We start from the raw sequence: 12,327 nt of genomic DNA, 5'->3' as shown, positions 1-12,327 counted from the left end.
GGTCACGTCATTACGTGCCCAATCGAAATGTTCAGAAATTGTGAAACATTGATCCCAAATAGAGGAACATGATCACATGGAACATTAGAGTTAACATACGTAAGAATTTGTAGCTGCACGGATGGTTTTAAATTGGCCACAATACTTGCTTCCAAGCTGAAGTTCGTGCTGTTACTGAATGTGTATAATGGACTGAATTTTATATATATAGCGGAGGCAGATGTTAAGGTATTTTCCGAAAAGAACAAAAGAGCAATCGAACAAACGAAAAGCTTGAGTCTAAAACAGTCTTCGACTGTATGAAAGCTGTATGTCAGACCCTAATCTTGGTGTATTGTAATCCCGGGGTAAAGAGGTGCTACCAGTACCTCTAGTCTACCGGGACTATAAACTGATGATGTCAATTCACTCCTTCGCTAGTCCTTGGTATTATTTGACATGAGGTCTAACCAGAGAACCACATAATCTGATACTAAGGGTGGCCAGTTGCCTGCAGGACTTGTCCTGGTCAGTTGATTGAAGTTCCTTCGGGATCCACGTAGTGGCTGTGGTTTAAACCTAAATTCGCGGGAAGAGAATGTTAGTTTAAGGACTGATATATCCTATACATAATGCTTTCTTCAATGAAGGATTCAGGGGCGATGGTTGACAGTTCTCAAGGGGACCCAGTGGACGAAAAAGACCACCGTGAAATAAGGCCCTCAAAAGCCCTGATGACAAAGAAAGCGGGTATAACAGCATGATTAAGAGAATGGCATTCAACCAGATGGGATAATGGAACGGGTGGTGGAAAAACTTATGAGCTAAACCAAACGAAAGGAGAACGAAAAGTCTGCTTAGCAATGTTATAACGGATATAACATCCTTAAGAAACATTGATTGGAAAATTTGTAGGACTTACATCCCGGAGACAGAGTTTCTAAACCATCATACAATAATTCCACTTTAATGGTGATTTAGTCATCAAAGATGAAGCGCAAAACAGGCTCGATAGTGGTCTAGGTTTAAGATTTGATCATTAAAATCTTTCTTCGTCGCTGGCTTTGATGAGTTGATCTCTAAAGGTCGAACTATAGCTACATATTCCACAAATCACAACAAGTTCTTTGATTAGAATATCGATCTAGTATAGTTTTTAGAGATTACAGTTGTGAACTGACTGAGGTTATACCAAATATATGGAGAAAGATTATTCATATTTCAGATAATAATAGTCAGACGCCTTTTATTTAGCTCATTCTATGTGTTTCTAGGTAACCGGTTATCAATCAAAAGTTGTATAACTGTAGAACAAAATATTAGTAAAATTGGATTACTTATTTACCCTTTTTTGAACGACGAAATTGACCGAGGGCCATATACTCTCGATATCTGAGTTGTTGATTATCCGAACTGACATATATTATGCGTGGTCGAAGAATTGAATCGAATACGGTCTACAGTGTTAAACTGAACTTATATTGATTTAAACTTAATAAGAGTAATGATCTCTCTCTCTCTCTTCTCAACTTTCTTGATCACTGGAAATATGGATAAAAGAAAACTTTGCGAAACTTTGGATTCAAGAGTACTATTACAATTGTGGGCTAAAGAGTAGGTTCTTACATACAACTTAGGGCGGCGTTGCACATTAACACTGATCAACATTTGATCACTGGAAATATGGATAAATGAAAACTTTCCGAAACTATGGGTTCCAGAGTACTATTACAATTGTTGGCTAAAGATTAGATTCTTACATACAACTTTGGGCGGCGCTGCCCTGATCTGCTGATCAACATCTTGTGTGATCGACGTAATGTGACGATCCCTGGTTACAAAGTCCACCGGCTGATTGTGGTACGGCTTTCTTGTGAAAACGTTGGGTTCAATAGACTTCTCTGAATGTGGGCTGATGAGACAATTGCTTCTGACGACAAGGAACATACCTATACTCTTGATATGTCAGTTATTGATCATCAGGATTAGCATATATTTCTCGTGATCGAAAAATCGAATCTGTAGGGAAGAAATTTTAAAATGAAAAGTACAGTCTGATCTTACGTTGATAAAAACTTGCATCAGTTTAATAACATAATCGAGATTGATCAACTTTCTTGATCAATGGAAATATGGATTAAAAAAAGTGGAAACTTTGGGTTCAAGAGTGATATTACAATTGTGGGCTGAAGATTAAGTTCTTAAAGATAACTTTGAGCGTTGTTGACACCGATCAACATCTTGTGTGATCGGCGGAATGTGACAATCCCTGGTTACAAAGTCGACCGGCTGATTGTGGTGCGGGTTTCTTGTGATAATGTTGGGCTCAATAGGACATCTATGAATGTGAACAGACAATTGCTTGTGACCTCAACGGACATATCTATACTCTTGATATCTCAGTTGTTGATCATTACTCATGTGACTCATTTAAAATGAGTGGTGCAGTCTGATCTTACGTTGATCAAAACATTCCTCTTCCTCAACTTTCTTGATCACTGTAAATATGGATTAAAAAAAACTTTGGGCCCATTGACACTGATCAACATCTCATGTAATCGGCGTAATATGACGATCACTGATCATTTGGCTAGAAGACTTTGCATGAGATTTCATTTATTTTAGATATATGGACCATTACCCACTGTAGGGTAACAACCAGTTTGTCTGCTTGTCTGTTTTTTTTCACACCAACTACTACTAATAATCATTTATCTTATTTACCACCTTAGAGTCATTTAAATATCTAAATAAACAATCAAAATAAATTATATTAAATTGATATCTCAAACAAGTACCATTTTTTCAATTTTTTTTTTTTTCAAATTTTTATTATTCAACAAATGTTTTTTTTAATATTAATGTATAAAAAAACTAATATTATAATTATATAATTGTTGTATGATAATTATGAGTTATTTATAAATGAGTTTAGACAAAATTTCCGTATTTTTTTGATTTTTAGCAATTTTTTTTTTTTGCAAATACGGAAATTATAAATTGTCTCTTAAACTAAACGTAACGGCTAATAAAAATACATTATTAATAATAATGAAAATCATTGTTGTTTAAAACTAATACTAAACCACACAAATGTTAACTTATATAAAAAAAATTAAAAAATTCACAGTTTTTTGTTCCTTACATAAACTAAAATGAATAAATTTAATTTTCATACATGTCTTCATAGGGGAATTTCTTAAAAATGGGCGTTAATATGCTCTTCATAACGTCAGCAATGGCCACATGTATAGAGGGTTGCAATTCGGTCCAGACATCAAACCAATTTTCATTTAAGAATTGATTCATATGAGCACCCAAGGCTTGATCACCATTAAATAAGTTGGTCAATTGAATGATCATTCTGGGGGCGAAAAAAAGGAAACATTTTGTTAGAGTTTTGATTTCATTGTTTTATTTCATTAATTAAACTTACTTTTGTGGTTCAATCAAGACCTTCAATTTGTCAACCATTAAGAAAGTTTTGCCATTTTTGGGATGTAAGGAGGGCTTGAATTTAACCGAGAATTTGGAGTTTTCTAGTGTAATATCGGCATTACCATCACCGCGTATGGGTAAAATTAAAATGCGTCCATCGGCAGTGTATTTGCCGCGTATAGTGATCTTTGGTAAAATGCCATACATTTCAAATTTGGAAGTAGCAGGATCCGCTCCAAAACCACTGGAAAGAAATTAAAATAATTATATAATTATAAGGGAATTTTAAGCGATAAAAACTATAGTTTATTGACTGCGGAACAAGTCTATTGACAAATCTATGGACTAACCTATTGACTAGTTTATGGACTGGTCTATGACTAGTCTATGGACTAGGCTATGGACTAGTGTATAGACTAGTCTATTGTGTAGTCCATGAACCAGTCTATTGACAAGTCTATGAACTAGTCTCTTAATTAGTCTATTCAGTAGTCTGTGTACTTGACTACTACTGGTCAGTGGACTAGCCTGTGGGTCTACTGACCAGTATGCGGACTAATCCATTGAGTAGTCTATTGACCAGTATATGGACTTGTATTTTGACTAGTCTATTAACTAATCTATGGACTAAAATATAGTCCACTGACTAGACTATGTACTAGTCTCTGTCCTAGTATATTGATTAGTCTATGGACTAATCTACGGACTAATCTATGGACTAGTCCATTGACTAGTCTATGGAGTATATTATAGTATATTCACTAGTCTATGGACTAGTTCACTGACTAGTTTATGGACTAGTATATTGACTGGTATATGGACTAATGTATGGATTAGTCTATTAATTAGTTTATTCACTAGTTTGTGGACTAATCTATTGATTAGTCTATACTTTAGTCTATTGACTATTCTATGAACTAGTCCATTGACTAGTCTATTGACCAGTATGAGGACTAATAACCAGTCCACTGACTATTATATGAACTAATCTATTGACTAGTCTTTTTACTACAGACTAGTCTATTGATTAATATATGGACTAGTCTACAGACTGATCTATGAACTAATCTATTGACTTTTTACTAATCTATGGTCTATGGACTTGACCATTGGTTAGTCTATGGAGTAGTCTATTCTTTGGAGTATTCTATTGATTAGTCTATAGACTCATCTATGGACTAGTCTACTAACTAGTCTATGGACTGGTCTATTGACTAGTCTATAGACTAATCTATGGACCAATCTATATACTTGTCTTTTAACTAATCTATGGTCTATAGACTTGTCTATGAAGTTATCTATTGACTATTCTATGGACTAGTCTATTGATTTGTCTATGGACTAGTCTGTTGACAAGTCTATGGACTAGCCTAATGACTAGTCATTTGACTCGTGTATGGACTACAATATTGAATTCTCTTTGAACTGGTCTATGGACTAGTCTATTGATTAGTCTATGGACTAGTCTGCAGACTAGTCTACGGTCTATTCTATAAACTAGTCTATAGACTAGTCTATGGTCTAGTCTATTGACTAGTCTATGTCCTAGTCTATTGATTAGTCTATCGACAAGTCTACTGACTATGACTATTGTATGGACTACAATTTTGACTAGACTAATCAATAGACTGGTCTATGGACTAGTCTACGGAATATTCCATGGACTAGTCAACGGAATATTCTATGGACTAGTCTATTGACTAGTCTATTGATTAGTCTATGGACTAGTCTATGGACTAGTCTACTGACTAGTCTATGGTCTAGTCTATGGCCTAGTCTATTGACTAGTCTATGGCCTAGTCTATGTCCTAGTCTGTCGATTAGTCTATGTAGTAGTCTACTGACTAGTCTATAGACTAATGTATTGACTGGTCTATAGATTAGCCTATTGACTAGTTTATAGACTAGACTATTGACTAGTTTATAGATTAGTTTATTGACTGTTCTATGGACTAGTAAATTAACTATCGTATTGATTAGTCAATGGACTATTCTATGTTGGACTTCTTTCATTAACTGCGGTTTTTAAGTACAAATTTATATTTAAAAAAAAATCTCGTATATTCAGAGTTTTGTATAAAAAAATTAAAACTTTGCAATAAAAAAATTATACCAATATTCCTTTTAAAACTTAAAAACCAATTCAAAAAATAAATTTATAACATTTCTATACTGTTGCCAGGCAAAAGCATTAAGCCACAGGCAAACAAAATTTATTATTTAAAAAACGAAAAAAATTTACTGTGATACTTTCTGGGGCGACACACAAAAAACGCCTTTGATTAAAAAAAAAGAAGTCCACAAAAAAATTTATATAAAAAACTTATACATTTTGCCACAAAATAAACTCTACTTACACAGCTCGATCGAAATTCACACCAGACAGACCCGCAACATCAACATCGCGGAAATTTAATTTTAAATTTAACGAACCACCACGACCATCTGATATATCGAGTTCTTTCAAATGGAATGGTTCAATGGGTGGAAACGCTGCTGAGGGATAACCTGTGCGTGCATGTTTTCGTATTAAATTTACAGAGGTACGCACCACACAATCGGTATCACCCGTATGACAACGGGGTATATCGGCGGCTAAAATGAAAAAGATTAAAAATAAAGAAAAAAATTTAAAAAATTATGCCAAAAAAATTTACAACAAAGTGAAATATTTTGGTTTTAAAGGAACATGTGAGTGAGTGACTGACTGGTTTGGTAAAATTGTGATTTTAATAAGAGGCTTGGCTTTATATTTTTAAGTAACGAGATTTTATTTCGATTCTTTTGCTGCTTCAAAAGTTGCAACTTATATTATAGAACTTGTTTTACTAAAGTTTAGTTTGTATACATTGAGGATCATAAGAATAAGATCAGTTTATTGAAATATGAAAATTGAAACCAAAACAGTTCAGATTTCTATAATATAGTTTTGTAACAATTTAAATTATATACATATATATTTTGGATTCTTGTAGATTGAGGAATCGAATAAGCTTTGTCCGTCTGTCGGTGCAGGTGTCCGTCTGTCGGTGCAGATGTCCGTCTGTCTGTTTATTGAAATTAATGTTCTGCAGATCTGGGGTCTTTGGGATCCAAATTTTCAATAAGATATACTTCCGAAAAGTATCCTGTTTACAATTAGCAAAATCTTTTTATAAATAACAGAAATATGGGCTGTGTAGACGAATTCTCCCCCACCGTTTGACAGTTTATTTGTGTGACTATATAATCTTTGTGTTAAAAGTTATACGAAACGCAGTATTATGTGTTATCGAATATTTATTGGTTTTATTTATTTATTTAAATAATTTTCTTAGTCAATAATGTCTGAACATTTATTTTGGGCAAGTACGCTTCTTTTTTAATTCTAAACAAAGTCGAATTTGAAGTAAATATTTACATTATAATTTAACAAGATTTTTTCTTTGTTGCAAATTTTAAAATAGAAATTTGCGCATAAGTATTTCTTAAAAAATCTAAAATCTTTTAAACTTACTTTAATAATTATTGATAAAGACAGACAGACAGATAGACAGACAGACAGACAGACAGACAGACAGACAGACAGACAGACAGACAGACAGAGAGACAGATAGACAGACAGGATCCAAGACAACAACCAGTTTGCCGATTACTATTATAAACCATAAAATAATGTTTAAATTTGTCCCATAGAAGGTGTTGAAGTTTTAATAATTCGGCCTTAGCCGATTTCAAAACGTATGTTCGTCCGTTTCTCCTTCAAGGCACACTATAGGGTCATAGAACTCTAATTTTCCTCAATTGTTATGTCAGATCACAATTGTTGGATATTGAAACTAGCCATCGCTAAACAAGAATCAAATTTTTAACAAAATTTCAGTCCGTCCCTCTGCCGCCCAAATCAATTCAAAAATGCACTAGATCCAAAACAAAAGGACTTAGAAAACTGAAATTCTTTAGGGCATTTCGAAAGTTTAGATTAGGTGGCTAAAAACTGAATCTAAATATGAGGAAAATCATCATCTATTCGCCGTCCAAAAGCAGACAGAAATGTAAGGAACCCTTAATGTTGAAATTTTGACAATGTGATCAAAAATAGGTCATGGCTTGAACTGATAAGAAGTTTGGAATAAAAATATATACAGACTTTCATGGCAACTTGAATTATAGACCTCATGAAGTGTATTATTTTGGATCCTTATATGCTAAATCCTAAAGGCCTCAGAATAGCGGACCTATAGGGGGGGTGTTTGTTAAACATTTTCTCAAAATATTCTTTGGTAATCAGAAATAGTTGTTATTGAAAATAGGTAAATAGCTTAATCTGAATAAATTCAGATGTCCGTCCATCTGCTGCCTAAAAATCAGACTCTATAGGGTCTAAGCAAAGACCTCTAGAAAGTTGAAACAAAATGGTTTGAACCAACAAAAAGTTATAATCAAACCAAAATTTTGAAAATATTTGAAAATCGTTGTTTCTTATAAAATGTCTGTCTGTCCACCATTCGATAGGATCCAAACAAAGGGAGCCAGAAAGCCAAAATTTAAATGTGAACCCAACCAGGTTGAAAATACCCAGAAAGCTGAAGATTGACAACACTAATCCCTAACGAAATTTTGAATTTTTTGAATAAAAATGATTCAAACCGAAAATGTCCGTCTGTCCACCATTCGATAGGATCCCAACAAAGGGGCCAAGAAAGCCAAAATTTAAAAGTGAACCTAATAGGTTAAAAGAACCCAGAAAGCTGAAGATTGGCAGAACTAATCCCTAAGAAAATTTTGAATTTTTTGAACATAAATGGTTCAAACCGAAAATGTCCGTCTGTTCACCATTCGATAGGATCCCAACAAAGGGGCCAAGAGAGCCAAAATTTAAAAGTGGACCCAACCCATCTGGAAAGAACCCAGAAAGCTGAAGATTGGCAGGACTAATTCCTAACAAAATTTTGAATTTTTTTAACAAATATGTTTCAAACCAAAAATGTCCGTCTGTCCACCATTCGATAGGTCTGTCCACCATTCGAAGGAGCCCAGAAAGCAAAATTTTAAGCCAGGTTGAAAGAACCCAGAAAGCAGAATTTTGATAGGACTAATCCCTAAGAAAATTTGGAAATTTTGATCAAAAATAATTCAAACAAAAGTCGTTATTTTTTTAGATTTAAATTAAATTTCAGATAAAATTTTAAACTTACGAAATGTTGAGGCCGCTTTAGTATTTGAAAAGAAGAACATGCTGCAGCACAGAGTTGCCAGACATAAAAATGCTAAATTCGACATTTTTATTTAGTTTTAATTTAACACTTTTTTTAAATTAAAATATTTTTAGATTTTTAAACAAAAAAATTTTTTTTCCAAAAATTTATTGGTTCACTACAAATACAATTGTTTATTTTTTTTTTATTAATTATTTTTTTTTTAATTTACATAAAACAAAATTTTTTTAATTTTTATAAAATTTTCTTTGTTATGTTTGATTTTAAAGGATCCAATATATAGTTTGATTTTATTTTTGCAATGTCTGAACCAATGTCAATGTTAAACTGAATTTAAATTCTAGACCTACGCTGGCATTTATAATATTTTTTTTCTTTATTCCATTGGCGATTTTTTTTTGTTATTGTTTTCATAAAGCTGGGCTAGAAAACAAAAACTTCTTCTTGTTTTTTTTTTTTTGCTTTTTGGTCAACAGCTAGCGTATCATTAATATTGACAACTTCTAGATCTACAGAATGTTGTATGAGAGTATAGGAATCTACTACTACTACAAATACTACTACTACTTACCACATAACTTACTATTCCTCTAGTTTTGGTTGTTGTATTTTTTTGCTTGATTTTTTTTTTGTACAATCTTTGCTAAATTGATTATAATTTGTTGTATTTTATTTATTTATTTTAGTCATCATTATTAACATTAAGAATTATGTATACGATTTTGTATATTCTGTTTATAATGACAGACGACTACGTCGACTTAAGTACAACGTAGTCGTTGTCGTCGTCTACGTTGTGTTGTTTGTTTTTCGCTTGTTATTCTTTGGCAGTTCCTTTTCGATCGAAATTGTTAGTGTTCAATTCTGACTGGAGATCTTTTACAAAACAAAAAAAAAAACAACAACTTAAACGTATTATTATACATACCCCTTCATTTGTCCACTTTTATTTACCGGTAAAATATTTTATATAAAAAAAGTTATCTTCGTCATCGTTTTCATTAACTTCATTATCATAAGTTCGCTTTCATACATATAAATTAGTTTGGGAACTGTTAGCAGGTCTTAACAATTTTTGGTTAAAAAAAATATTTATTCATTTACTAAATTGTATGTAAATACTTGTATCGGTAGTATCATCATAAATAATTCGAAACTCAAAGTTATAGCATACCCTATAGTTATTCCAGACTGTTGTGAAGGGTGTAATTAATGTATTTGGTTGGACTTACTTTGGTAATGTTTCCTAATTAAATCAGAATCATATTCAGATACGGTTTAAGATGGTCCAGCCTCTTGGCCATCATTTGATACTATAGTATCAAATAATTAGTTTATGGGCTAGACTATTGTCCTGACTATGGTGTAGATTATAATATTGCCTATTGACTACCCTAATGACTGGACTATGTATGAACTAGTCTACTGACATCTTAATTGACTAGAATAAGGACTAGTCTATGAACTAGTGTATGGACTAGCCCATGAACTATTCTATGAACTATTCTATGGACTAGTCTATGAACTAGTCTATGCACTAGTCCATGAACTAGTATATAGAGTAGTCTTTGAACTAGTCTATGGACAAGTCTAAGAACTAGTCTATGGACTAGTCTAAGAACTAGTATATAAACTATTGTATGAAATAGAATATAAACTATTCTATGGACTAGAATATGAACTAGTCTATAGACTAGTCTTTGAACTAGTATATGAACTAGTCTATGAATTAGCCTATGAGCTAGTCTATGAACTATTCTATGTACTAATCTATGAGCTAGTCTATGAACTAGTCTATGGACTAGTCTATGAAGTAGTCTATAGACTGGTCTTTGAACTAATCTATGGACTAGTCTATGAATTATTCTATGAACTAGTCTATGGATTAGTCTATGGATTAGTCTATGAACTAGTTTATGGACTAGTCTTTGAACTATTCTTTGGACTAGTCTATGAACTATTCTATGAACTAGTCTATAGACTAGTCTTTGAACTAGTCTTTGGACTAGGCAATAAACTAGTCTATGGACCAGTCTATACACTAGTCTTTGAATTATTCTATGGACTAGTCTATGAAGTAGTCTATATATTAGTCTTTGAACTAGTCTATGGACTAGTCTATGAACTAGTCTATGAACTAGTCTATGGACTCGTCTATGAGCTAGTCTATGAACTATTCTATGAACAAGTCTATTGACTAGTCTATGAACTATTCTATGGACTAGTCTATGAACTAGTCTATGAACTAGTCTATGGACTCGTCTATGAGCTAGTCTATGAACTATTCTATGAACAAGTCTATTGACTAGTCTTTGAACTAGTCTATGGACTAGTCAATAACCTAGTCTATGGACCAGTCTATGACCTAGTCTATAGACTAGAAAATGAACTAGTCTATAGACTAGTCGTTGAACTATTCTATGAAGTAGTCTATATATTAGTCTTTGAACTAGTCTATGGACTAGTCTATGAACTAGTCTATGGACTAGTCTATGAGCTAGTCTATGAACTATTCTATGAACAAGTCTATTGACTAGTCCATAAACTATTGTCAATAAACTATTGTCATAAACAAACCTTACCTTTATTAAGCAGCCTGAATATTTGTGGGTCTTTGATCAAACGAAATGACAAAATCAATAAAGTACTGAAAATATGTAAAATATACATATTAAACGATTTGACTAGTTTTCATGTAAGAAAATTTTGGGAAATTTTCTTTCTCTTAGATCTCTACCTCTGACTCTATGGTACCTTCGTACGCCAGTCGAACCAAATATTTAGATTGTCATTATATAAACCGATAAAAATCGGATAAATGTGGTACTAATGGTAGTTCACTACACGTGAACAGTCAAGTAGAGTCGAAGAGACTCCGTTTTCACCAAAGACCCAGAGACCCAGAGTATCGTTGTTGTATATCTGTTGTAGGGTATTGTATGTTTAGACTTATGCGATCATAATTTTTTTTAGTTGTTATTTAAGTTCATTATTTCTGCTAAAATTTAATAAATACATTATTAAATTGTTCAATATTTGCGGTAGTTATTAATCATAATAGACTTCAGATACTGAACAAAGTCCATTTATTTAGTATTTAAATATATAATTTGATTTAAAGAATATGTTTCGAAGATATGCAGTAAACAAAATAATATATGCAATTATATGTACAGATGTGTCGTTTTTTATATATAACAGTATCTGGTCAAAATCTTAGATACAAGAAACAGCCAAAGTAAATTTCAATTTGAAAAACTTTCATTGTTATGTAATATGATGCATTGGAGGCAAGTATTTACCTATAAGGAGTTAAATAAGTACTTACAGTAATCGCTTGCTAATAGGTTATGTAGTTTTTGCCATTTTCAGATCTCTTTGGCTTGAAGGTTCTATAGTTAATTCTATATTCATACATATATAATTTATAAAAGTTCAGCTGTTCTCATTACAATTCCCATACACTGTAGTCATCTTAATAATTTAAATTCTCTACGATTTAAAAGACTAATAGTCCCATTAGTTATATTTTTAAATACATTTTTTTATTATTATTAAATGGTTATATTAACCTTTTGCCAAAATGTTTTATTATTATATTTTATTCTATCATAAATCATTTTGAAAAGAAATCATTATAAAATGTTTTCATTGTTTCAGTGCAGTTTCAATGGCACGCGACTTTAAAAATAACACGTCAATCTGGATCCTG

The 12,327-nt window shown here is 32.4% G+C and overlaps 1 protein-coding gene across 1 annotated transcript; it reads right to left on the bottom strand.

The window, feature by feature from the left end:
• Positions 1-2,926: 2,926 nt before the first annotated feature.
• Positions 2,927-8,773, bottom strand: LOC119613547 (protein takeout-like). Its single transcript, XM_037969567.1, has 4 exons — positions 8,595-8,773; positions 5,775-6,012; positions 3,416-3,661; positions 2,927-3,343 (listed from the first exon to the last, which is right to left on the bottom strand). Exons 1-4 carry the CDS (start codon positions 8,677-8,679, stop codon positions 3,145-3,147), a joined length of 768 nt encoding a protein of 255 aa, XP_037825495.1. The 5' UTR covers positions 8,680-8,773; the 3' UTR covers positions 2,927-3,144.
• Between the last annotated feature and the right edge of the window lie 3,554 nt (positions 8,774-12,327).

The sequence above is a fragment of the Lucilia sericata genome, unplaced genomic scaffold, assembly GCF_015586225.1.
Source record: "Lucilia sericata isolate MDLA Ls3-8-SP2 unplaced genomic scaffold, ASM1558622v1 Contig002181F_arrow, whole genome shotgun sequence".
NCBI lineage: Eukaryota > Metazoa > Arthropoda > Insecta > Diptera > Calliphoridae > Lucilia > Lucilia sericata.
The sequence above is the reverse complement of the archived record's forward strand: the minus strand, read 5'-3'. Positions and strand labels throughout refer to the sequence as shown.

Coding starts and splice junctions, on each gene's coding strand:
- LOC119613547 (XM_037969567.1), bottom strand. CDS start 8,679: ATGTCGAATTTAGCATTTTTATGTCTGGCAACTCTGTGCTGCAGCATG. Junction 3,662..5,774: donor GTGAATTTCGATCGAGCTGT/GTAAGTAGAGTT, acceptor ATTTCTTTCCAG/TGGTTTTGGAGCGGATCCTG. Junction 3,344..3,415: donor GTCTTGATTGAACCACAAAA/GTAAGTTTAATT, acceptor TTTCGCCCCCAG/AATGATCATTCAATTGACCA.